Raw genomic sequence first — 27,832 nt, 5'->3', positions numbered from 1 at the left:
TCCTTACTAAGTTGCAATTTGTGCTTTTTCTACAATGACGTGCATGCTAGGTCGCTTCAGTCGTTTCCAACTCTTTGCGACCCCATGGACTGTATAGCCCACCAGGCTCCCCTGTCCATGGGATTCTCCAGGCAAGAATACTAGAGTGGGCTGCCATTTCCTCCTCCAGGGGATTTTCCTGAGCCAGGGATCAAACCTGCATTTCCTGTGGCTCCTGCCACCCGGGAAGCCCTCAAAAAGCAACCCCTCCTTGCGACCATGACAGGACTCGAACCTGTAATCTTCTGATCCGAAGTCAGACGCCTTATCCATTAGGCCACATGGCCACTGACAACAACAAGCCAGTGATTTTGTAACAAGAAAAAAAAATGTAATGGAAAGAGCCTGCTGAAGTGTTTTCAGTGTATTGAAAATGTACAGAATGTCTATCTTCCCACAACAACCACAAAATTTTCCAAGTGTATGGAGGAAATTCCCTCGTGATCCAGTGGTTAAGACTCTGCACTTCCAATGCAAGCAGCATGGGTTCAATCCCTGGTCAAGGTACAAAGATCCTGCCGGCGGCTCCACAGGGCAGCATGTATTGAGTTGGCCAAACAATAGTTTGGGCTTTTCAATAAGATAGTACAGAAATATCCAAACAGACTTTTTGGCCAACTCAATAAAATGAAACGAAAAGTGCCCTGAACCCTGAAGTGTAGTGTTAGGATTCTGAATGATTATAACTGGAAATCACTGTAAGTAGCCCCAGCCCCGAGGCTTTTATTGCATCTGAAAAACAAATGGGGGGAATGAGGGGCAGCAGACAGGGGTAAGGGATTGAGGTACAAACTACTGATACTGTGTATAAAGTAAGTAAGCTACGGGATGTATTGTACAGCTCGGGGGAAGTATAGCCAATATTTGATAATAACTTTAAATTGAATACATCTGTAAGTTTTGAAGCTTTATGCAGTATACCTGATCAGATCAGATCAGTCGCTCAGTCGTGTTCGACTCTTTGCTACCCCATGAATCGAAGCACGCTAGGCCTCCCTGTCCATCACCAACTCCCCGAGTTCACTGAGACTCACGTCCATCAAGTCAGTGATGCCATCCAGCCATCTCATCCTCTGTCTTCCCCTTCTCCTCCTGCCCCCAATCCCTCCCAGCATCAGAGTCTTTTCCAATGAGTCAACTCTTCGCATGAGGTGGCCAAAGTGCTGGAGTTTCAGCTTTAGCATCATTCCTTCCAAAAAACACCCAGGGCTGATCTCCTTCAGAATGGACTGGTTGGATCTCCTTGCAGTCCAAGGGACTCTCAAGAGTCTTCTCCAACACCACAGTTCAAAAGCATCAATTCTTTGGCGCTCAGCCTTCTTCACAGTCCAACTCTCACATCCATACATGACCACAGGAAAAACCATAGCCTTGACTAGACGGACCTTTGTTGGCAAAGTAATGTCTCTGCTTTTGAATATGCTATCTAGGTTGGTCATAACTTTCCTTCCAAGGAGTAAGCGTCTTTTAATTTCATGGCTGCAGTCACCATCTGCAGTGATTTTTGAGCCCCCCCCCAAAAAGTCTGACACTGTTTCCACTGTTTCCCCATCTATTTCCCATGAAGTGGTGGGACCAGATGCCATGATCTTCGTTTTCTGAATGTTGAGCTTTAAGCCAACTTTTTCACTCTCCACTTTCACTTTCATCAAGAGGCTTTTTAGTTCCTCTTCACTTTCTGCCATAAGGGTGGTGTCATCTGCATATCTGAGGTTATTGATGTTTCTCCCAGCAATCTTGATTCCAGCTTGTGCTTCTTCCAGTCCAGCGTTTCTCATGATGTACTCTGCATATAAGTTAAATAAACAGGGTGACAATATACAGCCTTGACGAACTCCTTTTCCTATTTGGAACCAGTCTGTTGTTCCATGTCCAGTTCTAACTGTTGCCTCCTGACCTGTATACAAATTTCTCAAGAGGCAGGTCAGGTGGTCTGGTATTCCCATCTCTTTCAGAATTTTCCACAGTTTATTGTGATCCACACAGTCAAAGGCTTTGGCATAGTCAATAAAGCAGAAATAGATGTTTTTCTGGAACTCTCTTGCTTTTTCCATGATCCAGCGGATGTTGGCAATTTGATCTCTCGTTCCTCTGCCTTTTCTAAAACCAGCTTGAACATCAGTAGTATCATATTGTAAATCAACTATATATCTCTATTTTTCTTTAAAATGATGGGCTGGTACTCAGATTATCTTATTCTTTAAAATCCCTCTTTCTTCTCTTTTGTCTGCTCTCCCAACTCCACCTCCAGGTTTCTACCTTGCAGTCTTTGGCCCAAATGGCAAATGTAGTTTAATGAATCTCTCAGTGAAAAAATAAGAAAAAGATAAATAGGATGCTTTCGAAAGCTCATGATGCGATCACAAGGATCCACCCAAGTGGACAGTCGGCACAAAGGCACAGGAACTTGTCCTGACCGAGGGGTTTGGTCACTGGCCAAGGAAAAGCCCTGACTTTCTTTGCACTGGCGCCAGGGAACATTGCTCCCAGGTAGAAGTGACAGGAAGTAATATGGATACACACTTTTCCCTGAAAGAGTCCCTGGGGGTGAGGGAGGAGAGGGTGGGACAACTTTAGAGAGTGATGTTGACATACATACACTATCATGTTTAAATAGACAGCTAGTGGGAATCAGGGAATCAACAGGGAATTCAGCTGAGTGCTCTGTGATGACCTAGAAGGGTGGCGATAGGGGAAGGAGTGGGAGAGAGACTCCAGAGGCAGCGGATATATGTACGTGCTGTGCTGTGCTAAGTTGCTTCAGTCGTGTCTTACTCTTTGTGACCTCATGGATTGTAGCCTGCCAGGCTCCTCTGACCCTGGGATTCTCCCGACAAGAATACTGGAGTGGGTTGCCATGCCCTCCTCCAGGGGATCTTTCTGACCCAGGGGTTGAACTCAGGTCTCTTTCGTCTACTGCATTGACAGATGTGTTCTTTCCCACTAGAGCCACCTGGGAAGCGCAAATATATACATACTTGTTGCCGATTCTTGTATAGCAGAAACAAACACAACATTCTAAAGCAATTATACTCCAACTAAAACTAAATTTTTAAAAATTACCTTATGTACCTATAAAAAGAAAGAATCCTGTTTTCTTGAGGGGTGTGGTGAGGGTTACTAGTATTTTCAAAGTGAAAGTGAAGTCTCTCAGTCGTGTCCGACTCTTTGCAACCCCGTGGACTGTAGCCTACCAGGCTCCTCCATCCATGGGATTCTCCAAGCAAGAATACTGAAATGGGTTGCCATTTCCTTCTAGAGGGGATCTTCCTGATCGAGGGATCGAACCCGGGTCTCCCACATGCAGGCAGACGCTTTAACCTCTGAGCCACCAGTATTTTCAAATGGCCCACCCAACTGAGGGGTAGGGCACCAGCCTTCAGGCTAGACAGACTTGGATTTGCAGTTCTCACCAGGTTGATTCCTAGCTGTTTGACCCTGTGCAAGACTCTCCTAACCTATCAGGGACCTCAGTTTCTGCATCTGTAAAATGGAGGTAAGAACGCCGATTTCCTGGGGCTGCTCTGAGGATGAAATGAGGAGATAAATAAGCGCAAAATGCTCAGTACTATCATGTCACTCAGGGCACTTCCCTGGTGACTCAAGCAGTAAGGAATCTGCCTGCAATCCAGGAGCTGCAGGTTTGATCCCTGGGTCAGGAAGATCCCCTGGAGGAGGAAACAGTAACCCACTCCAGAGTTTTTGCCTGGAGAATCCCATGGACATAGGAGCCTGGTGGGCTACAGTCCTGTCCACGGGATCGCAAAGAATCGGAGACGACTGAAGCGACTTAGCACGCATGCGCGCATCACATGACTCCTGTGCTCAGCAAACTGTATAAAATAAAGTATTCATTCAATGAATGTTTTTGTCATATAAACGCTAGAGTGGATGAAACTGAGCAGCCCCTGCTCTGTGGAGCTTACAGATCAGTGGAGCAGATAGTCATGGTGTAAGCACATGACTAAAGAAGTACAAATTGCACCAAATACTGAGAAGGAAAAGTCCAGAGAACTAAGAGAACATATAACCAGGACCACCTAATCTAGTCACTTTTTAACCCAGATGAAATTACTACAGAGGTCATGGGCTGTTTTTGTGTTTCACTCAATGATAAGAGAATTCTTCACGTGAACAATACGCTCAACATTTTGCAAAGAACTTTTCATAGTTGAGATGCTCATGTGGTCTGAAGCGGAGAAGATGATGCTCATTTAACAGAGATTAAAACTAAGCTGTAGAGAGGTTATGTAACTTCCTTAAGGCCAGACAAATCACTGAGGGCAAGCCCAGAGATAAGATAAAACCCAGAGGTCCTTTGCAAGCCCAGAGATAAGATAAAACCCAGAGGTCCTTTGCTTCCGCTTCCGCATCTATTGCTTTTTCAGTATCTCATTTTTTTTCAATTCTGAAATATAGCCTATTTTCTTCTTTTGAAAATGTTGAAATATAGAGTTTATTTACAAAAAGCATGGGAAAATATATGTGCGTGGTTTAAAGAAACCCTATGTAACTACTACTCAGTCTAAGGAACAGAATTTAACATAGCCCAAAAGTTCTTTTACATATCCTTCCCCAGAAGTAATTCCTATGCTAATCTTTTAACAACTCCTTTGTTAATCATTCATTCTTTTACCTTTTAAGAGTCTTTATCAAGTATGCATCTCAACAATATTATTGCTTGTCATTAATAAAATATTAATAGTTATTAATAATAAATAGTATTGCTTGTTTATAAATGGTATCCTAGATTATGTTTTCTTCTATAACTTGCTTCTTCTTTTCAATGTTTTGTTTTTGAGATTATTCATACTGATGATGCCTATACCTCATTTTTAAAGATAAATAATATTCCCTTGTGTGGTTACACAACAGCTTGTTTGCACACTCTTAGGTTAATGAGAACTTGGGTCATTTCAGTGTTTTTCTGTTACAGTTCTTCTTTTTTCTTTTGAAAGATGGATAAATTTGTTTTTATAAAAAACTCTGGAAGATGTTACAAGATTTGTGAATTTAAATTTCAGTCCCTACAACCACAATATCAGTACTATATGATAGAAGTTCTAGCATTTATTTTGAGTTTACCATCAGCCAGGAACTTCACACACATTTAAAAAAGTTAATTCTCCTAACATTCCTATTTGATATGTATTATTATCTTTTAGGCAGTGAAACTGAGGTTTTGGAGGTTAGACAATTTGTGCTGTGCTAAGTCACCACTTCATTCGTGTCTGATTCTTTGTGATTCCGTGGACTGTAGCCCACCAGGCTCCTCTGTCCATGGGATTCTCCAGGCAAGTATTCTGGAGTGGGTTACCATTTCCTCCTCCAGGGGGTCACCCAGGGATCAAACCTGCATTTCCTGCCGCTCCTGCATTGCAGGTGGATTCTTTACCACTTGAGCCACCCGGGAAGCCCTCAAAAAGCAACCCGTCCTTGCGACCGTGACAGGACTCGAACCTGTAATCTTCTGATCCGAAGTCAGACGCCTTATCCATTAGGCCACACAGCCACTGACAATGTCAAGACAGTGATTTTGTAACAAGAAAAAAAGGTAATGGAAAGCCTGCTGAAGTGTTTTCAGTGCACTGAAAATGTATAGAATGTCTATCTTCCCACAGGAAATTCCCTTGTGATCCAGTGGTTAAGACTCTGCGCTTCCAATGCAAGCAGCATGGGTTCAATCCCTGGTCAAGGTACAAAGGTCTGCACAAAGGCACATGATCTTGTTCTGGCCCGGGGGGTTGGTCACTGGCCAAGGAAAATTCCTGACTTTCTTTGCACTGGCCCCAGGGAACATTGCTCCCAGGTAGAAGTGACAGGAAGTAATATGGATACACACTTTCCCCCAAAAGAGTCCCTGAGGGTGAGGGAGGAGAGGGTAGGACAACTTGAGAGAGTGATGTTGACATACATACACTGCTGCTGCTGCTGCTAAGTCGCTTCAGTCGTGTCCTACTCTGTGGGACCCCATAGATGGCAGCCCACCAGGCTCCTCCATTCCTGGGATTCTCCAGGCAAAAACACTGGAGTGGGTTGCCATTTCCTTCTCCAATGCATGAAAGTGAAAAGTGAAAGTGAAGTAGCTCAGTCATGTCCTTCTTCGAGACCCAAGCTCGAAGCCCTCGAAAAGCTACCCATCCCCTTGCGACTGTGGCAGGACTCGAACCTGCAAACTTCTGATCCGAAGTCAGACGCCTTATCCATTAGGCCACACAGCCACCCACTAGACAACTCAGGTAAGGCTGTTAGGAGAGTCAAGATGACAGCTCAGTCTAAATCTAACATTCTGGTTCCTTCCAATTCACTCCAGGACTTAATACTGTACTATGCCTGCTATGGAGAAGGCAATGGCACCCCACTCCAGTACTCTTGCCTGGAAAATCCCATGGACGGAGGAGCCTGGTAGGCTGCAGTCCATGGGGTTGCTAAGAGTCGGACACGACTGAGCGACTTCACTTTCACTTTTCACTTTCATGCATTGGAGAAGGAAAGGGCAACCAACTCCAGTGTTCTTGCCTGGAGAATCCCATGGATGGAGGAGCCTGTTGGTCTACAGTCTATGGGGTCTCAAAGTGTTGGACACGACTGAGCAACTTCACTTCACTTATGCAGGAATAAAAACCAAATGTAATGGTGGACTATAAAATCTGTAAGTGTCTACTATATTTTTTAATATTCGTGGCTGTGGTAAAACACACATAATGGGATTCCTTGGCGATACAGTGGTTAGGACACTGTGCTTCCGTTGTAGCCGGCACGGATTCGATCCCTGGTCAGGGAACTAAGATACCACATGCCTCTCAGCTCAGCCAAACAAGAAACCAAAAACACCACACACATACAACATAAAATTTACCGTCTTAACTACTTCTTAAAATCTGAAGTATTTTTAAGTTGAGTAGTGTTAAGTACATTCACACTGTTTTACAATCCTCTCCAGACCTCTTACAGCCATTCTTGTATATATCATCTGGGGCACAAGAGCAGGATTTTTCTCTAGGGCACGTCCTTGAGTGGAATCACATGGGTTTGCATATGTCCGACTTTATCAGTTAAGGTCAGGCTCTTTTTCAAAGTTTGCATCAGTTTATACTCCCATAGGCATTTAATTTTTTTTTAAGTATTACATTCAAATGTTAAATTTTATTTTTAAGTTCCAACACAAAAAGATCAAAAAGACAACACAGTGAAAAAAATCTGTCCCCTAATCATCTTATTGTCTCCCCACAGATAATCAAAATTACGTTTCTGGTGATCACCCTTCCAGAAATATGTTTTTGCATATATTTCCCCCTTTTACAACAACAATTTGTAGCATTCTATACATACATCTGAAGCTTGTTTGTTTCTCTTAACAAACATTATAGGCAATATAATTTGGTCTCTGGAGCAGGTTGCCTGGATTCATATCCAGCTTCATGCTAAACTCATGGTGATTTCGATTAGGTCATTTAATCTCTCTGTGTCTTATATTACTTATCTGTAAAATGTGGGACGAATCCTAACTTATAAGGTCTTTATGAGAATTAAATTACTTAATATGTGTAGAGCATTTAGAATCCTGCCTATTAGAACTGTAACTATTGTCAGCATAATCATATCAATGCTTTCTCATTCTTTTTTATGGCTGTCTTATAGTCCATTATATAAATGTATGAATTTATTTTAATCATAATTGATAAACATTTAAGTTGTTCAGGTATGTTTATAGCACAGCAATAAATAACTATCATTTCCCACTCACACAGGTGAATATATCTAAAAGATAAAGTTCTAGAATGGAACTGCTGGGTCAAAGGTATTTAGTGCAGCTATCATTTTAACGGATATTGAGAAGCTTTCCTTCATGAATACACCACACACTCTCATATATATTAACTTAAAGGGATATAAAAAATTTAGACTAGAAGAACCCTAGGTAAAGCTACTTTACTGTTCAGATGAGTCAGCTGATGCCAAGAGAGAGGAAGTGACTGGCATAGGTTTAGTGGTGGAAATAGCACCAAAACCCTCGCAGCTGTCTGGATTTAAGAGTTCTTAAAACGCTTTAAAGTCCTTGTTGTTCAGTCGCTGTTCTTAGTCGCTCAGTCATGTCTGACTAAGTCCTCGTTAACATTTTATTATGTTGATGCTGCAGTTTGCTTACATAATGGTAGTAACTTAATATCTAATTTCTCAATATTCGTTCCGATTTTTCTCCTGGGCTATTTTTCTACCCTGGATAGATCATGTGCGCTACCAAGTGACCCTTGGACAAATCTGACCGGCTTGAGGTTGACCAAGTGACCGATCTGCCCTCGTCTTTGAATATGCTGGACTTGGTAAACTGTCTCTAGGGAATCAGAGTTCCGCCAAGCACTCCTAAGAGATCATTTAAATTACATCAAGGGAAATGAACCAGAGCATTTGCTCAGTAGTTTGCCGAGACCAATTTTGCAAGCTGTGGTTGATTTGTAGTATATCTTTTAGACTAAAGGAAGCCCGCCCCTTGGTAGCGAAGCCGTCATTGGCTGGTACGGCTGTCAATCACCAGCAAGATAAATACGGAGAGACCGGTGGCTCTTTCCTCAGGACGTCCTGGAGCGCGTGGTGTGGCGGCAGTTAGGCTGCGCGAGTCGTGCCAGAGAGAGTCTCTGCGGTAATGTCGTTACGCCTTACTAACTGGAGTGGAAAGTAAAAGGGACCTCTCCTCCTCCATCCTCTTTTCTCCCTCCCTGCCGGGCAGGCGTAATGGCGGAAGTCGCGGCGACTGGTGCCGGCGGAGAGGCTATGGCGGCAGTGGCGGCGGGGGAAGGCTCCTCGGGCCCCGTGGGCTTGCCTCAAGGCCGGGGCTTCTCGAGCTACCGGCCCTTCGAGCCCCAGGCTTTGGGTCTCAGCCCGAGCTGGCGGCTCACCGGCTTCTCTGGCATGAAGGGCTGAGGCTGCAAGGTCCCCCAGGAGACGCTGCTCAAACTCCTGGCGGGACTGACGCGACCGGAGGTGCTGCCCGCGCCGGGCCGGGGCCTGGTCGGAGGCCTTGAAGAGACGGCCCAGGAAGCCGGTCTGCCGGTGAGGGCGGAACCCAGCCCTCCCTTCCCCACCCTGGGCATTGGGATGGACTCCTGCGTCATACCCCTGAGACACGGGGGCCTGTCCTTGGTGCAGACCACCGACTTCTTTTACCCGCTGGTGGAAGATCCCTACATGATGGGGCGCATCGCATGTGCCAACGTGCTGAGTGACCTTTACGCGATGGGCATTACTGAGTGTGACAACATGTTGATGCTACTCAGCGTCAGCCAGAGTATGCCTGAGGAAGAGCGAGAAAAGATAACACCACTCATGATCAAAGGCTTTCGAGATGCTGCCGAGGAAGGAGGGACTGCAGTGACTGGTGGGCAAACGGTGGTAAACCCTTGGATTATCATCGGTGGAGTTGCCACTGTAGTATGTCAACCAAATGAATTCATCCTGCCTGACAGTGCCGTTGTTGGGGATGTGCTCGTGTTAACTAAACCCTTAGGAACTCAGGTTGCCGTCAATGCCCACCAATGGCTGGATAATCCTGAACGATGGAATAAGATAAAGATGGTGGTCTCCAGAGAAGAGGTAGAGCTGGGTTATCAGGAAGCCATGTTCAACATGGCTACCCTCAATAGAATTGCTGCCGGGCTGATGCACACGTTTAATGCCCATGCAGCCACAGATATCACTGGCTTTGGCATTCTGGGTCACTCTCAGAACCTTGCAAAACAACAAAGAAATGAGGTCTCCTTTGTCATTCATAATCTGCCCATCATTGCCAAGATGGCTGCCATCAGCAAGGCCAGCGGGCGCTTCGGTCTCCTGCAAGGAACCTCAGCAGAAACTTCTGGGGGGCTACTAATTTGTCTGCCAAGAGAACAGGCAGCTCGCTTTTGTTCAGAAATCAAATCTTCAAAGTATGGAGAGGGTCATCAAGCCTGGATCGTCGGTATTGTGGAAAAGGGAAACCGGACAGCCCGGATCATTGACAAGCCTCGTGTTATTGAGGTCCTACCTCGTGGGGCCACTGCTACTCCTCTTGTTCCTGAGAACTCCAGTGCCTCCTCTGAGCCTAGCTTGTGAGATAGAACAGCAGAAGTTGTTCAGACTGTACAGCCTTTGTACACAAGCATGGACCATCCGCTAGAGTTGATTTTAGGAAGAAATTTCCAAAGAAGGCTGCCTGCATCGTAGTTCCAGCTGCTCTTCCTAGGTGATTTGAATCAGCCCATCAAAAGCTGCACATTCCAAGGCCAGAAGTAACATTTTGGACTTCTGGGGGGTCGGGGGGTGTATATTTGGTCATCTCTTGAGTGGAAAAAGCAGAAACCCCCCCTGTTTCCTCTTTCCAAGAGCAAGAGATTACTCAGGTTTGAGATATTTTTCTTGGCACGGGATTAATTGATTTCTGCACAGGGAGTGAAATTATTTATTAAAATTACACCAAAAATGCAAAATGAAAAACACTTAGATCAGAAATAAATAAGTTTGGACCAATACTGTTGATAAATTGAAATTGTTATGAGAGATTTAAATACAATGTCAAATTCTTATTAGATTACTCTGAAACACTGGCTCTTTCCTACTCTGGACAAGAATTGAGCAGCTTGTCCAATGACTGGGAAAGGAGGACCTCCAACCACCTTACTTGGTCTCTGTTAATGACGTCTCTCTCTAAACCCCTTTAAGGACTGGGAGAGGCAGACCAAACTCCAGAGACCAGGCTTTGGTGGACGTTAAGATGTTAAATCTTGTGTTGAAAATTCCTGGTGATTTCATCAATAAAGCAATTTCTAGTGAAATAATTTTGTTTAAAATTCTTCTGGCGAATGTATCTTTGGAATTATTCATCTTTTACAGTTTTATAAAATGAACCAACATAACATTTGGTGTTGACAGCAAAGGATCATGAATAGTCATAAATTCCAAGGCCTAGAGGGTGGGAGAGGAAATGGCAAAGGAAAGGTGTCAGCCTTTCTTGGAAGATGGAAGGTGGGTGTAAGAGGGGTAATTGACTTAGAACAGAGGAGGCCAAAGTATAAATGCCTTCAGAAGGACTTTCCTGGTGGTCCAATGGTTAGACTCCAAACTTCCACTGCAAGGGGCATGGGTTCCATCCCTGGTTGGGGAACTTAGACCCCACATGCTGTGAGGTGTTCAGTTCAATCGCTCAGTCATGTCTGACTCTTTGCAACTCCATGGACCGCAGCATGCCAGGCTTCCCTGTCCATCACCAATTCCCAGAGCTTGCTCAAACTCCTATCCATCGAGTCAGTGATGTCTTCTAACCATCTCATCCTCTGTCGTCCCCTTCTCCCGCCTTCAGTCTTTCCCAGCATCAGGGTCTTTTCTAATGAGTCAGTTCATATCAGGTGGCCAAAGTATTGGAGCTTCAGTTTCAGCATTAGTCCTTCCAATGAATATTCAGCACTGATTTCCTTTAGGATTGATTGGTTTGAGCTCCTTGCAGTCCAAGAGACTCAACAGTCTTCTCCAACACCACAGTTAAAAAGTTGTAAGGTGTGGCCCCCCCCTAAAAAAATGCCTTCAGAGTTGGGGAACACTTAACAAGAAGCAAAGAGATAGGCTCCAAATATACCAAGGAAGATGGGGTCAAAGATACTGGTTAAAAGTTTATGCGTAGGGTAATTAGATCTTCACAGTTGTCAAACATCTCCCCACACTGTGTCATACAGCCACATGACTGCCTCTCACCTCTGTAGGTAAAGGGCAGTTTGGTCTCTGGAAAATGTGAACTTTAAAAATACTATAAAGTCGGGGGCAATCAGCAGAGCAGAGGACAGGGAGCCTCATCAAGAGCAAGAATAAAGACAAAAATGAGATTGTCCAGTCTGCTCTCTCTGCTTTGGTATTAGAAACACTGGGAAGCTTATATTGCCCCTGCCTGGCACAGGTGGAAGGTACTTCTCTGGAGAAAATAAATCTGCCTAGGGGAGAAAAACCTATAAATTCAAACATTTAGGGAGCCCCCAGTGAAAAATCCCTGTACCAGGAAGCCTCCCAGTTGGAAAGCTTCACTTAAAAAGATTCTTTTTAATGCCTCATTGTCAAATAGAAGCAGTAAAGGATCACCAGACATTTGAGGCAAGTTCCAACTGGAAAGAAGTCAAAGCAAACAAAGACTTTAAAAAAGAGACTATACAGGGAGCAAAAAAAAAAGGAATAAAAGAAGAAAAAGCAGCCATTGAAAGATAAGAGAGCAAAGCACTTAGAATATAAAAATACAGCTAAAAATCTTTAAATTCAGTAGTTTTTGTTATTTATTTGGCTGCACTATAAGACATAAGGGATCTTAGTTCCCCAATCAGGGATTGGAAGCTTGGAGTCTTAACCACTGGACCACCAGGGAAGTCCTCAGTAGAAGATTTAGAAGGTAAAGCTGACATTTATCAGAAAGGAGAACAAAACAAAAAGATGCACAATGAAGGGGGAAAACAGGAAAATCAGAGATGGGCCCGGAGGTTTAACAAATAAGAGTTCCAGAAAGAGGTAATAAAGCATATGAAAGGAAGAAAACAAAGAATTATACAAGAAAGGTTTATGAAATTTAAAAGTTGTGTCTGTTAACATGCCTTTTGAGTTCCCAGCACTGGGAGTGGAAAAAGGCCTACATTCATTTTATTATTAACTATGGTTAAAATACTACAGATTAAAAGACCATAATAAAAACAATAGCAAATGCTTATATAATACTCTTTGCCAGGCACTGTTCTAAGAGGTTTTATATGTATTAACTTCTGTAAACTTCCAACCCCATTTGCAAACTGAGGTGCAAGCAGATTGAGAAATTTGGTCAAGGTTGCACTGGCGGTCTACTAACTAAACGGCCTGGTTTTCAAGTCCATACTTCCAGTCATGGTGAGCTCCTAAAGCTTCTGGGAGGAGAGGAGATCACAAAGGTTTGGTATCAGACTTCTCAGCAGTGAACTGGAAGCTAAAAGACAATGAGAAAGTGCTTCCAAAATTCTGAGGGTAAGTGATTTTCTCTGTGTAATTCTATAGCCATGCTTTTTTTTTCCAAAAATTTTTAGACGTGCAAGGTATTGAAGTGTTTTCATCGCATTCACTCTTTCTTAAGAAACTGCTGGAAGATGTGCTCCAGCAAAACAAGGGAGCAAACGGAGAAAGAGGAAGAACATGGGGTCCAGGAAATGCAACCCAGCCCAGGTGAAAGGTGAAGGGAGCTCTCAAGGTAAGAGCTGTCCGCCAGGCACAGAGAAGAACCAGCTCATGCTGGAGCAGAAGCTTGGAAGGCTTCTAGGAAAAGGAAAATGGAACTGATAGAGTATTGATATGTTTAATTGTGTGAAAAATTGTATTGGAAGGTAATCGGAAGATGTAAAAAGAATTAGTGATAATTACATAGGAAATTGGGGCTTCTCCAGTGGCTCAGCAGTAAAGAATCCATCTGCAATGCAGGCAACTCAGGTTCAATCCCTGGCTTAGGAAGATCGCCTGAAGAAGGATATATCAACTCACTCTAGTACTGTTACCTGGAGATCCCATGGACAGAGGCACCCATCAGGCTGCAGTCCGTGGGGTCGCAAAAGAGTCAGGCTCAACTGAGCAACTAAACGACAGCAACAACATAGAAAATTAGCAAATTTAAAAAAAAAAAAAAAAACTGAGGCAGTTATCAACTCTAGCCAAAAATAAACAAAATGTAATGTATCAACAATAAATAGATAAATTCAATCAGGTTTTCTCAGAGCTCAAAGCTCTCAAATTACTTTCCACAAAACCCCTGCCTCATCTCAAGACACTTCATCTCACTGCACACTCAATGCCTTTCTCACTGAACTCTAGCCCAGTAGCCTTTCTATGACTTCTCTGGTGGCTCAGACAGTAAAGTGTCTGCCTACAATGCAGGAAACCCAGGTTCAATCCCTGGTTTGGGAAGATCTCCTGGAGAAGGGAATGGCAACCCACTCCAGTATTCTTGCCCCCCCCCAAAAAAAAAGGGGCTCAAAGAAGTATTTGGGCTTCCCTGGTGGCTCAGATGGTAAAGCGTCTGCCTGCAATGTGGGAGACCTGGGTTCGATCCCTGGGCCAGGAAGATCCCCTGGAGAAGGAAATGGCAACCCACTCCAGTACTCTTGCCTGGAAAATCCCATGGATAGATGAGCCTGGTAGGCTATAGTCTGTGGGATCGCAAAGAGTCAGACACGACTGAGTTACTTCTCTCAAACAAATCGAGATCCTTTGTTCTCCATCTCTCTATCCAACTGGCTAACTCTCAGTCCTAGCTCAGTTAGAATAAAATCTCTTCATAAAAGCCCTCTCTGACCTCAGCCAACACCCTGCAACTCTCCAACTCATCATCCTATGTATTACCTTTCACGTGTCTGCGTGCTCAGTTGCTTCAGTCATGTCCAGCTCTTTGCGACCCAATGGACTGTAGCCCACCAGACTCCTCAGTCCACGGGATTCTCCCAGGAAGAATACTGGAGTGGGTTGCCATACCTTCTTTCAGGGGATCTTCCTGACCCAGGGATCAAAATCGTGTCTCCTGCATTGCAGGCAGATTCTTTACTGCTGAGTCACCAGGGAAGCCCTTTCTTGGCTTCTTAGATATTTCGGTTTTTTTATTTGGCCATGCCGGGTCTCAGTTTGAGGTATGTGGGATCTAGTTACCCAACCAGGGATCAAACTCAGGGCCCCTGCGTTTGGAGTTCGGAGTCTCATCCACTTGATTATCAGGAAAGTTCCTTCTTAGTTTACTTTTTAATTGTCCCTTTCTGCAAGTGTGTAAGCTCCAAGATGGCAGAGGACGTTCTATATCCCCAGCACCTGTACAGTGTCTGGCCCACAGTTAATGCTCAGGATATACTGAATCAATGAGTGAGTGAGTGAGACACACTCGGGACTCCAGCACCCTGTTTTCACACTTTACTTGCTCTTAGTGTCTCCTAGTGGTGGAAGTTGGTACCACCAATCTCAAGACAAGGCTTTGGATAAGAAATCGGGGCCTTGGTTCTGCTTACTAAAGAACATGACTCTCTAACTGGTTTATTTTCTTGCTTGGGCTCGACAGTAGAAAAGGGAAGGAAAATGATTGGATGCTTCCCTGGTCTGGGTCCTCTTAGTTAACCTAGGAAGGGTTAGGGGGTTGGAAGCGAGGTAGGCATCCAACTATTCCTTGAAGAGGGCCTGGGCAGCAAAGTGGAAGTAGCAGGTAATGGGAGGTAACAAGCCTGGGGTGGAAATCAGAACAGAATCACAGGTATAAACAGAGGTGTAACAAAGGTGAAGGAGGATGTCCCTGGTGGTCCAGTGGTTAAGAATCCTCCTGCCAATGCAGGGGACATGGGTTCGATCCATGTTCTGGGAAGATTTCACGTGCCACAGGGCAACTAAGCCCATGGGACACAACTACTGAGCCTGCATACCTGCTCCACAACTAGAGAAACCGCAGCAATGAGAAGCCTGCATGCTGCAACTGGAGAATAGCCCCTGATCACTGCAACTGGAGAAAGCCTGAGGGTAGCAATGAAGACCCAGCATAATCAAAAATAAATAATAATAAAGAAAAAGCAAAAAAAGTTTTTCTTAAAAGGTGATGGAGAGAAAGAAAGAGGAAGAAAAAGGGAGCCAAAGAAAGAAAAGAAAAAGGAGAGGACATTGAAAATAGAGAGAGAGGAAGATGAAGAGGAGGGACAGAAAGGACAGAAGGAAAGGCAGCGCCAGGCAACCTCAGCAGATACTCAGGCGTGTGTGAGCTGCCTCCTCCACTCCGTGCTGAAGAGCACTGGGGGCTCTGGGGAGCTTCAGCCTTCGCCCTTCCGGATGATCTCGAGTCTCCAGACCTCTCTGGGTCTGTATCCTCATTTGTAAAATCAGATCAGATCAGATCAGTCACTCAGTCGTGTCCAACTCTTTGCAACCCCATGAATCACAGCACGCCAGGCCTCCCTGTCCATCACCATCTCCCGGAGTTCACTGAGACTCATGTCCATCAAGTCAGTGATGCCATCCAGCCATCTCATCCTCTGTCGGCCCCTTCTCCTCCTGCCCCCAATCCCTCCCAGCATCAGAGTCTTTTCCAATGAGTCAACTCTTTGCATGAGGTGGCCAAAGTACTGGAGTTTCAGCTTTAGCATCATTCCTTCCAAAGAAATCCCAGGGCTGATCTCCTTCAGAATGGACTGGTTGGATCTCCTTGCGGTCCAAGGGACTCTCAGGAGTCTTCTCCAACACCACAGTTCAAAAGCATCAATTCTTCGGCGCTCAGCCTTCTTCATACAGCCATACTCACCTATGGCAGGCAAGTCATGGAGAAGATCCCGTGAGATACCCTCCTCTAAATGTATGTATAGATCAACTCAAGTACCAGGTCCTGGGAAACAAAAGCCTGACACTGCTTTTGTTCTCCAGGAGACCGGACTGAGGGTAGATCTAGAACAGGGTCACCAGTCTCCCCCAAATTAAAGTAAGAAGTGGTAAGTGCCATGGCATAAGAGTGAAGGAAGTACTATATAAAACCAAATTCTGTCCTTTTGGAGGAAGTTTCGGAAGGCTTCCTAGAGGAGGCTTTGAAGCAGGGCTCTACAGGATGGGTGGAATTTGGATTTGGATATGCAGAGAATGGGGATGGGCATTCCAGAAGAAGGGGAATGGGTGAGCAAAGGCAGGGAGAGTGGATTTCAGCCTGTGTGTAGGGGGATATGGCCAGATAAATTGGTTGGTGAAGGACTTCTAAGGGTGTTGGGGACTGTCTGGCCTGACAGGGCTAGGCTGGAGTTTCTGAAAAAGGCTCTGTTATGACTGCCCCTGAAAAATTTATATGCGTGCATGCTCAATCACTCAGTTGTGTCTGACTCTTTGTGACCCCATGGACTATAGCCTGCCAGAATCCTCTGTCCACGAGATCCTCCAGGCAAGAATACTGGAGCAGGTTGCCATTTCCTCCTTCATAGGATCTTCTTGACCCAGGGATCGAACCCACGTCCCTTGCACTGGCAGGCAGATTCTTTACCACTGCACCAACTGGGAAGCCCATCTTAATTATAGCAGCACCCTTTCTCCCATTCCCAAGTTCACAACCAATAAGGCCTACAGATCTACCTCCAATAAGAACAGCACTGGGAATCCCCTGGCAATCCAGTGGTTAGGACTCTCCGAGTTTTCATTGCCAAGGGCCCAGGTTCGAACCCTGGTCAGGGAACTAAGATACCACAAACTGCTTAGCAAGGCAAAAAAAGAAAAGCAAACAGAACTGAAGTAGATTATTGGGACCCAGCCATGGACAAAATACATATTGTCCTGGTCCTCCTAGCACACTATGAAGTGTCCTTGGAGGCCACCTAGGCCAGATCCCCATTATACAGATAGGGAAATCAAGGCTCAGAGAAGAGAAACAGTCTTCCCAAGGGCACTGGCAGGTAGGCTCCCAATCAGTCACCTGAGTCCTAGTTTTCCATCGCTCTCTGTTGTCTCTGGGACCTCTGACTGGCCCAGGTTCCCCTACCCGGACACCACCTTCGCAATTTACAGGCCTTTGCTGCTTTGTTCTCCAGCTGCTGTGGCCACTTCCACTCCAGGTTTTCCCAAAGAGCCTTACTGAGACCAGTTGCACCTGTTTGGCTCTAGCAGGGAAGGTGGCCAAACTCTTGAGTGGTACAAGGGTGTATGTGTGCATTTACATGTTTTAAATGTGTTACATGCTGTCCTGTTCCAGCAAAAACAAAGTTCTGTCCACTGTGTCATTAAAGATTTATTAGCTGGCGATGGAGAAACACCTTTGTTTGTTTGTTTTAGCTGCGCTGCCCAGCACGCAGTGTCTTAATTTCCTGACCAGGGGTGAACCCAGGCCCCCTGCAGTGGAAGCAGAGTCTTAACCGCTGGACAGCTAGAGAAGTCCCGGTTGGTCTCTAGAGGATGATGTCGTGGAAGCAAAGAACTTGGATGTCCCTGCAGGATGCTTTGGAAGAGCTTTACAGCTCTGCCAGGGAACCTCCTGCGGGGTGGCGGGGGGAATGGCCGGAGACAATCTCAGTGAGAGTGCCTCCTCCTTCAGATCAGTCTCCAAGGACCATTTGACCTGTGAACTCTAGAAGTCCTGAAAACCTGACTCTTAAAAAATCTGCGATGCAGAGGACTCCCGAGAAAGTTGCTCTCCAAGCGGTGTTTTATATTCCAGTAAGTTTGTCTTTAGGCTAGAGAAGCTGGGCTTCCCAGGTGGCACTAGTGGTAAAGAGTCTGCCTGTTGGTGGAGGAGACACAAGAGATAAGGGTTCAACCTTTGGGTCAGGGAAGATCCCCTGGTGTAGGAAATTGCAGTCCACTCCAGTATTCTTGCCTGGAGAATTCCATGGGCAGAGGAGCCTGGCGGGCTATGGTCCATGGGGCGGCAAAGTCAGACGTGGCTGAGCACACACACAACTGGAGAAGCTTAGTAAACACCAGGGAAGGTGCTAGGGGTGGTGCTTGGCTCCTGAAACTTTCAGTACCCAGATCCATAAGGCAGCTCAATGCTCCAAACTTCAGACCTGCTGGACATTGCCTGGATGTTTTGCCTAGATCTCAGACTCAACCTGTCCCAAACTGAATTCAGTATCTTCCCACCTACCACAACTTCAGGTCTTCTATGTCCTCATTTCAGCAAATGACAAAACTATTCATCTATTTACTCAAGCCAGAAACCTAGGAGTTACCCAGGACGCCCTCATATCTCCTACCTCCCATATCTAAATTCCATGTTGCCTAATCCAGTAGCAAATTCTGTGCTCTTATTTTACCCAGCTGCTCAGCCGCATCAGATGTCCACTCACTCTGGAATACACTCTCTTAGTGTCCATAACTTCACACTCTGTCGATTTTCCTCCTACCTCACCTTCTCTTCCCTTGCTGTTGAGTCACTCAGTCATGTCTGACTCTGCGACCCCATGGACTGTAGCCTGCCAGGCTCCTCTGTCCATGGGATTTCCCAGGCAAGAATACTGGAGTGGGTTGCCTTTTCCTGTTCCAGGAGATCTTCCCGACCCAGGGATCAGTCCTCCTCTCTCTCGCATTGGCAAGCGGATTCTTTACCAATGAGCCACCAGGGAAGCCCTTTTCCTCTCTTCTGCTCAACTGCTAAATGTCAGAGTACCCCAAATCTTAGTCTTGCCTACCTAGATTCTTGTACTAGTTATTCTTCTCGAATTCCCAAACTTTAAGTAGTGTTTAAATGACAGAGACTACCAAATCTGAATTTCCAGCCCTCATCTTGCCTCTAACCCTTAGGCTCATAAATCCACCTGCCAACTTGATGTGGGTCTTCACTTGCTTTGTCCCAGTTCCGATGCCTTTTGTGTTCCATCCTGCATCTCATTTTCCTCATCCCAATATTAGTCACCATCCATCTGCCAAGCTGCCCAACACTCAAAACCTGCAAGCCATGCTTGATTCTACCCTTTCTCCCATCTCACTAGTTCAAAGCCAACAAAACCTATAGGTCTATCTCCAGGATATGCATCTACTTCTTTTCATCTTCACCCGCCATCAACCCAGGCCAACTCATCAACGTCTCTTGCTGGAAAACTGCAGTAACGCATCTCACTGCTTCTTACTCTTGCCCTCCTCTGGTTCATTCTTTTTAAAACTATTTATTTATTTTTGGCTGCACTGAATCTTTGTGAGGGCTTTCTCTAGTTGTGGTGAGTGGGGGCTACTCCCTAGTTGCCATATGAGAGCTTCTCACTGCAGTGGCTTCTCTTGTTGTGGGGCATGGGCTCTAGGGCATGTGGGCTTCAACAGTTGCAGCACAGGCTCAGTAGTCATGGTGCACTGGCTTAGTTGTTAGCTGACATGTGGAATCTTCCTGGATCAGGGATTGACCTGGTGTCTCCTGCACTGGCAGATGGATGCCACCTTATCTTCTTAACCACAGCACCACCAGGCAAGTCCTTCCTCCAGTTCATTCTTAACACAGCAGTAAGAGGGTGCAGAAATATGAAATATGATCATATGGCTCCCCTGCCTAAAATCCTTCAAAAGGTCCCCATATACTTAAAATCCAAAATAAAATAAAATATGAAATAAAATCAATGGTTGATTGATCTGATCTGATCTCTTTTTACTTCTCCAACACCACATCCCACCATTATCCCCCTTGTTTGTTCACAGCATTCCTGCCACACTGGAACTCTTTTTGCATTTAGAACATGCCAAGAAGGCAATGGCACCCCACTCCAGTAATTTTGCCTGGAAAATCCCATGGACGGAGAAGCCTGGTAGGCTGCAGTCCATGGGGTCGCTAAGAGTCGGGCATGACTGAGCGACTTCACTTTCACTTTTCACTTTCATGCATTAGAGAAGGAAATGGCACCCCACTCCAGTGTTCTTGCCTGGAGAATCCCAGGGACAGAGGAGCCTAGTGGGCTGCTGTCTATGGGGTCGCACAGAGTCAGACACGACTGAAGCGACTTAGCAGTAGCAGCAGCAGCAACAAGCCTTCCCTGCTTTAACCACTGGTGTTCTCTATACCTACTACTCTATTCCCCTTGATTTTTCTTTAATGTTTTTAAAAAAATATTTATTTGACTGCGCCAGGTCTTAGTTGCAACATGCAGGATCTTTGATCGTCATTGCAGCATTTGGAATATTTAATTGCAGCATGTGGAATCTAGTTTCCTGACCAGGGACTGAACCTGGGCCCCCTGCATTGGGTGTGCAGAGTCTTAGCCACTGGACCACCAGGGAAGTCCCCTATTCCCCTTGATTTATTAATAATTACTCAGGTTAAATGTCAATTTCTCAAAGACAAGTAACAAAAACACTAAAAGTGGTTTGACCAATAAAGGGATTTATTATCTTATATAACCAGAGTCTTAAATCAGGGCATCTTTGTAACCTATTTTAAAATAAGTGGCTCAGCAATGTTATCAAGGATCCAGGTCCTTTCTATCTTGCTATCTACCATAGTACTTATCACCATTTGAGACAATATACCCACTCCAGTGTTCTTGCCTGGAGAATCCCAGGGACGGGGAAGCCTGGTGGGCTGCTGTCTATGGGGTTGCACAGACTCAGACACGACTGAAGCGACTTCGCAGCAGCAGCAGTGTAGGAGTTATCCCAGATTCTGAAGCCAAACTGCTTAAATTTGTAACCTGGCTACCACTTTACTAGCTGTAGAGTTAAATTACTCAATCTCTCAGTTTCTGTATCTGTAAAATGGAGATGATGATTATAATATTAACTACCTCAGAGGGCTGATTTGAGGACTGAATGAATAGCTGTGAGGATTAAATATGTAAAATTGAAACAGCTTCCCTAGTTCCCCTAGAGGATGAGATGGTTGCATGGCATCATCAACTCAATGGACATGTGTGTGTGTGTGTTTTAGTCGCTCAACCGTGTCTGACTCTTGGCGACCCCACAGACTGCAGCCAACCCGGCTTCTCTGTCCATGGGATTCTCAGGCAAGAATACTGGAGTGGATTGCCATTCCTTTCTCCAGAGGATCTTCCAGACCCAGGGATCGAACCCTGGTCTCTGGCATTGCAGGCAGATTTTTTACCTTTTAGGTTACAGAGAAGTCCTCAATGGACACGAATTTGAGCAAACTCCGAGAGAGTGAAGAATAGGGAAGCCTGGCATGCTGCAGTCTATGGGGTCGCAGAGTCGGTCACGACTGAGCGACTGAACAACAACCCTAGTTCTAGTTCATTCCTCAGGCTCAGTTTTATCCTGGAGACATTCCTGTATCGTTTTAATAAGCTCCCCTCTCTCCTTTAAATCATTCGTTTCTGGGATTCGCCACGAGGCTCCCCGCTCTGTCATTTCGCTTTGGTGCCATCTGGCGCCCCAAAGGGAAGTGACGCGCTTGCGCTCTCCAACCTCTGCCCTTTGTCTCTTCCCCTGGTCGAATCTGGTACCTATATCTTTAAGGTTCTCGGTCAAGACTCAAGAATTCAGGGGCGGGAGCCAAGGAACGCCCGCTTGAAGTCCTCTCAGGTTGGTCCAGTCCGGGTAAGGGGAGGGATTTAGCGAGCTCCACATAAGTAATTGGTCTTTCCTTCAGCCCCGCCCCCGTGAAGCAATCACAAACGCCTGTGATTGGTCAGGGGCTCTGGAGGCGGGGGCTCCGAGCTTGGCTCCCGGTTGTCCCAGACGGTCCCGGCGGCAGCTCGGTGGGCGGCATGTCCGCGAGTGAAGAGATGCTTGGAGGTGCCAGAGGAGAGAGCACTACTGCTACCGGCCCCTTCAGCTTCAGCTCGGAACCAACGCTGGAGGACATGTAAGCCGTCCTTGCCCAGCCTGAGCTGGGGAGATCGCCCCTCCTCCCTCCTTTCGGGTAGGGTCCCTCCACGTGTTCGGAAAAAAAGGCTAGTGGCTGTGCTCAGGTCCTAGTTCTGGGGGCTGACCGCAGGCGAACCTTCTAACCTTCTCCTCTGCAAAATGGGCTTAACTATACACATCTGAGGCAGGGGACCTACCGGAGTACGGTGATGCTTCTGCCCTGCCTCTGTCCTCCAGGAGCGGGAGGTAGGATGGGAGCAAATGTAGTGTTGAGACATCGAAAACATTTCTTTCTGGAGGAAATCCAGGAGGGCTTCTTGGGGGAAGTGTCCTGGGGCTGCATTCTGTAAAATCAATAGGATTTAGATATGCAGAGACAGGGTTATTCCGGGTGGAGGAAAACTGCAGAAGCAGCAACAGGAAATGGAATAAAGAAAATGAGGGTATTATTAGATTTCGATAGTTTAGGGTCTGTGTAAGGATGCACCCATTTTACAGATGAGAAAACCAAATCCTCTAAAAAAGAGATGACCTGTTTAGGCCATCCAAAGAATTAGTTGCAGAATCCTCTCTGACTCGCATGCCCCCATTGCATCTCACTGAGTACCTGCCAGGGCCCTGCATCTCCTCCCCCATCCCCTAACCTTGGACCTGGACTTCCACCCCTTTCTCCCATTCTAGTCGCCGCCTCCATGCTGAGTTCGCTGCTGAACGAGACTGGGAGCAGTTCCATCAGCCTCGAAACCTCCTCCTGGCCTTGGTGGGGGAAGTTGGGGAGCTGGCAGAGCTCTTGTGAGTAGATGACAGGTTTTCTGGAAGAGTCTGTGTTGAGGAGGGGAGGGGAGGATTCATTTGACCATCAAATATCCATGGATCCAGTTTCCGCTCCTCACTACCAAGCTCTTCTGTACCTGGTTGCTGGGCATCCAGAGAGATGACTTATGGGTCTGCTGCCCTTTAGGGGCTCCCAGTCTCCTGGGAGAGAAAGGTGTAAAAACAGCAAGGCAGATCCAGGTCTGAGAAGGGGTGGTGGGAACCTTCCTATACCTCTGCCTCTGGGGTAGAAAGGCTGGTCTTCTATAGAAGGCATTCCAGAGAGGGGGAACCACATTTGCAAAGGTAGTGAGATGGAAAAGGGCGAGTTAAATTCAGTGAGAATGTAGGAATTCAGCGATAATGTAGGATTCCTTTAGTGTAAGCTTCTTGACAAAGGGTGAGGGTTTTGTATCTGTCTTGTTCTCTGGTGTGTCTCAAGTACCCGACACACAATAAGTACTCAATACATAAATCTCTTGTGGCTGCGGAGGAGAGGGGTAGGATAGGAACACAGAATGGTAGGATTTGGCTGGGAAGTAATGGAGTTCTGGACAGAACACCTGACCCGATTTGAGTGGTAGAAAGATCACTGTACCTGCAGAGTGGATTTGATCCCCTAGGAAAATTGTGTCAGGGGAGATCAGTGAGGAGGCTGGTGTAGACGAGGCAAAATGTGGTGAGGACTAAACCAGGGTAGTCTCAGGGGCATGGAGAAATGACAGCACAGATGTGTGGGAAGGCAATCCATTCATTCATTCATTACGGTCCATGAGCACCGTCTGGGTGCTAGGTCATCTAGAATCAAGATATGGTCTTGAACAAGATGGATACGCTCACAGTGCAAAGAGACTGACAATAAATAAGTGAACTAACTTTAAAAGATATGGAATTGTGACAAGTTCTAGGAGGCAAATAACACGAGGTGTTGAGAAAGAAAGTAACAGAGGGAGAAGGCTGTTCTAAGGAGGTAACATTTGAGCTGAGACCTGATGGGAAGCATGGGTGGGGTAGAGCATTCAAGGTTGCGGGAGCAGAGTAAGTGCAAAGGCCCTGTGACAGTTTGGCCTATTTGCAAGACAGACGAGGCCAGAATGAGTGGCTTTAAGGGGGTGTGGGGGCCAGGTGAGAGGGAGCGTGGTGGATAATGACATTGGCAGAGACAGGAGTCATTTCATACAGAACCTGGAGGGCGAGGTAGGAGTTTGGATTTTATTCCAAAAACAGTTGGAGGAGTTGTCATTTTTGTTTTTGGCTGTGCTGGGTCTTTGTTGCTGCATGTGAGCTTTCTCTAGTTGCAGTGAGTAGGGTCTACTCTCTAGGTGTAGTGGCTTCTCTTGTTGCAGAGCATGGACTCTGGGGCACTCGAGCTTCAGTAGTTGCAGTGCATGGGCTCACAGTTGTGGCACATGGGCTTAGCTGCCCCTATGGCATGTGGAATCTTCCTGGACTAGGGATCGAACCCATGTCCCCTGCATTGGCAGGCAGATTCTTAACCACTGGACCACCAGAGAAGTCCAGCTGGGGGAGTTTTAAGCAGGGGAGGGATGAAATGTAATTTGTTCTTTTAAAAGATGGTATGGTAAGAAGCAGAGAAGGCGATGGCACCCCACTCCAGTACTCTCGCCTGGAAAATCCCATGGACGGAGGAGCCTGGTGGGCTGCAGTCCATGGGGTAGCTAAGAGTCAGACACGACTAAGCGACTTCACTTTCACTTTTCACTTTCATGCATTGGAGAAGGAAATGGCAACCCACTCCAGTGTTCTTGCCTGGAGAACCCCAGGGACGGGGGAGCCTGGTGGACTACCATCTATGGGGTCACACAGAGTTGGACACGACTGAAGCGACTTAGCAGCAGCAGCAGCAGCAGCAGGGTAAGAAGAGAAGATGAGTTAGCAGACTTTTGCAGTGGTCCAGGTCTAAGGTTTAGTCTGGGGTAGAAGTGACGGGGTTGGCAGGTAGGACTGGGTCCCAATAAGTGAAATGTCCTCTCCTTGGCTTAGGTAGGGACACAGAGGTCTGGGTGAATCATCTGATGAGGTCTCTTCCCCACCATAAGGAGTCCAGGGCCCAGATGGGTTGACTTGTCCTGGAAGAAACTTCCTAGGAGGTGGGAGTTCACTGCTTCAAGATGTGGGCTGCTCCTGAGAGAGGTGGAACCCACTGTCCTAGCTAGCATCTGTGTGTGTGTGCCTGTCTTGTGTCTTCTGTCCCCAGTCAGTGGAAGCCTGATGAGGAGCCTGGGCCCCAAGCCTGGTCCCCCAGGGAACGAGCAGCCCTTCAAGAGGAGCTCAGTGATGTCCTCATCTACCTGGTAGCATTGGCAGCCCGCTGCCGTGTAGACCTGCCCCAAGCAGTGCTCTGCAAGATGGACACCAACCGGCGACGCTACCCAGCGCATCTATCCCGTGGTTCTGCCTGCAAGTATACAGACTTGCCCCACGGGGCCACCTCTGAAAACCAGGCCATGGGGCCTGCAGACCCTGCCTCTGAGTCTACAGGTCAGGTCTCAACCTAGAAACATGGGCACAGAACCTGCAGCTCAGCATGGCCTCTGAGCAGCAGAGGGTGCCTGGTCAAGGTACCTCATTCTAGTTCTTTCCTAAGAGGTCATGGACCTGGCGCTACACTTCTTGAGGTCTAAGGCCCCAGAACCTCCAGAAGATAGCCTCCTGTTTTTTTCTCCCTCAATAAAACTTTTGGTTACCACCTTCTAGACTCTTCCTAGGGCAGCCGGGGAGGCTCTGTCCCAGTCCACGCTGGAGAGGGGCACCCGGAATGCCTGTGAGCCCAACTCCCATGTTTTTCTATTGTATCTCCCACCTGCAGAGCAGAGAGATCTGATTTCTAGAAAGTTCCCTGTCTGATCTCACGTAAGTCCCTTCCCCTTCTCTAAATAAGATCAGAGGCTTTATGTAGTGTTGGATAGGAGCCCAGATTCTGGAGCCAGGCTATCTGGGCTCAGATGCCATCTTTGGTACTAGATGATGTTCATTATGGAGCTTCTCAGGTGGTGTTAGTGATAAAGAACCTACCTCCCAATGCAGGAGACATAAGACACACAGGTTTGATCCCTGGGTGGGGAAGATCCCCTGGAGGAGGTCATGGCAACCCACTCAGTATTCTTGTCTGGAGAATCCCATGGACAGAGGAGCCTGGCAGGCTACAGTCCATAGGGTTGCAAAGAGTTGGACACGACTGAAGCAACTTAGCATGCAACACGATGTTCATTATATTTTTATCTTTCTGTACCTCCATTTCCTCATCTAAAATGGAAATAATGGTATCTACTTAGTAGGGCTGTAAGGTTTAAATAAGCTATTATATTATAAATAGAGTGCTGGACTTCCCAGGTGGCGCAGTGGTTAAGACCCTACACTTCCAATGCAAGGGGCCTGGGTCTGATCCCTGGTCGCGGAACTAAGATCCCATATGCCACATGGTCAAAAAAAAAAAAAAGTAGAGTGTTTAGGACAGTGTCTGGTGCATAGTAGGTAGTTGTTAAGTTTGCATTTGTCGTTATCAGTTTGCTCTTTCAACTCAAAACTTTCAGGGGCCCAAGGCAGGAAATATCATGTTAAGGCCAGCCTGGGCCTAGGGCTGAGTCTCAGGCCCCAGTCTTGTCCATCAGACCCCAGAGCTGTGAGCCCTCCGCCCCTCTCCCTTGGCCCGCAGCACAGATCAGGGTCAGGTCTGTCTGGTGTGGAGCAGAACAAGGCTTCTTTTCTTTTGGACCTTGGAATGCCTAACATTCCCCATCCCCTCCGTGGCCTTCCTTCCCAAGGCCAGTTTGTTTGTTCCACTTCTATACCTAGCGTTGGGAATGTATGATTCACACGTTGTGTGACCTCAGGCACGTCACTTCCTTTTCAGAGATACCTGTGGCCTGCCTCCTTCACCCTATTTCCACATCAGTGAAATGAAGCCTTCCACTTTACTGGCCTCAGTCCTCTAATTAATGACCTCACTCCCTCTTAACCAGTGACCTCTCTTACTTCCCTGGTAAGAGAATTCATCAGAATGGAACTGCTTTAAGTTTCCAAACCTTCCTTTCCTCTTCCCAACAGTGATAGCAAGAGCTTTATCTTATTGATCTCTTATTTCATCCTGTCTCCTTGATCAATTATCTCCCCTCTCCTCTATATAATCAAGGTCTCTTCCTTTCCATTAGCCCTTCCCACCAGCCCATAAAGCATAATCGAGCCTCTTCCCTACTGGTAAGGAAAAACCAACAAAACTCCAGCTACTTCCATCGTGCTTTTCATAGCCAAGCCACCCACTCTGCTTCCTCATTTCTGCCCTAACCCACTCAAGGTTGGCTTTCACCCCCACCCCTTCCCTGGAGGGGCTTCCCTGTTGGCTCAGGGGTAAAGAATCCATCTGTGATACAGGAGGCGTGCGTTCAAACCCTGGGTCAGGAAGATCCTGTGGAGGAGGAAATGGCAATCCACTCCAGTATTCTTGCCTGGAGAATTCCATGAAGAGAGGATCCTGGCGGGCTACAGTCCATGGGCTCATAGAGTTGGACACAACACGACTGAGCATGCACACACCTCAACTGAAACTGTTCTCTTCGCTTTCCCTAAATTCACACGCACACAGTGTTCACCAGAGCCGCATCTGACAGCTAAGTTTCCTCTGTGAAACACTTTGCTCTAGATTTCCCAGACACTTTTGGTTTTCTTTCTACCTCTGGCTGTTCCTTTACAGATTCACATTCTCGAGTAC

The 27,832-nt window shown here is 46.5% G+C and overlaps 2 protein-coding genes and 3 non-coding genes across 5 annotated transcripts; 2 read left to right on the top strand and 3 right to left on the bottom strand.

Annotated features, from left to right (window-relative positions):
• Window positions 1-253: 253 nt before the first annotated feature.
• TRNAR-UCG (transfer RNA arginine (anticodon UCG)) lies at window positions 254-326 on the bottom strand. The gene has a single exon. It is a non-coding gene; the product is annotated as a tRNA-Arg (tRNA).
• Window positions 327-5,478: 5,152 nt separating this feature from the next.
• TRNAR-UCG (transfer RNA arginine (anticodon UCG)) lies at window positions 5,479-5,551 on the bottom strand. Its single transcript has one exon. It is a non-coding gene; the product is annotated as a tRNA-Arg (tRNA).
• Window positions 5,552-6,187: 636 nt separating this feature from the next.
• On the bottom strand, window positions 6,188-6,260 carry TRNAR-UCG (transfer RNA arginine (anticodon UCG)). Its single transcript has one exon. It is a non-coding gene; the product is annotated as a tRNA-Arg (tRNA).
• Window positions 6,261-8,576: 2,316 nt separating this feature from the next.
• SEPHS2 (selenophosphate synthetase 2) lies at window positions 8,577-10,850 on the top strand. Its single transcript, XM_019988021.2, has one exon. The coding sequence runs from the start codon at window positions 8,773-8,775 to the stop codon at window positions 10,126-10,128; it is 1,356 nt and encodes a 451-aa protein (XP_019843580.2). The 5' UTR covers window positions 8,577-8,772; the 3' UTR covers window positions 10,129-10,850.
• An 11,269-nt stretch (window positions 10,851-22,119) lies between these two features.
• On the top strand, window positions 22,120-25,813 carry DCTPP1 (dCTP pyrophosphatase 1). The gene is made up of 3 exons (XM_019988324.2): window positions 22,120-22,288; window positions 22,972-23,082; window positions 25,322-25,813. The coding sequence occupies exons 1-3, from the start codon at window positions 22,191-22,193 to the stop codon at window positions 25,620-25,622; spliced, it is 510 nt and encodes a 169-aa protein (XP_019843883.1). The 5' UTR covers window positions 22,120-22,190; the 3' UTR covers window positions 25,623-25,813.
• Window positions 25,814-27,832: the final 2,019 nt, after the last annotated feature.

The sequence above is a fragment of the Bos indicus genome, chromosome 25 (assembly GCF_029378745.1).
Source record: "Bos indicus isolate NIAB-ARS_2022 breed Sahiwal x Tharparkar chromosome 25, NIAB-ARS_B.indTharparkar_mat_pri_1.0, whole genome shotgun sequence".
NCBI lineage: Eukaryota > Metazoa > Chordata > Mammalia > Artiodactyla > Bovidae > Bos > Bos indicus.
The sequence above is the reverse complement of the archived record's forward strand: the minus strand, read 5'-3'. Positions and strand labels throughout refer to the sequence as shown.

Bases quoted from the DNA above. Each gene is read 5' to 3' on its own strand.
- DCTPP1 (XM_019988324.2), top strand. From the start codon at position 22,191: ATGTCCGCGAGTGAAGAGATGCTTGGAGGTGCCAGAGGAGAGAGCACT. The intron at 22,289-22,971 runs GTAAGCCGTCCT...CTCCCATTCTAG, and splicing joins GAACCAACGCTGGAGGACAT to TCGCCGCCTCCATGCTGAGT. The intron at 23,083-25,321 runs GTGAGTAGATGA...TTCTGTCCCCAG, and splicing joins GGGGAGCTGGCAGAGCTCTT to TCAGTGGAAGCCTGATGAGG.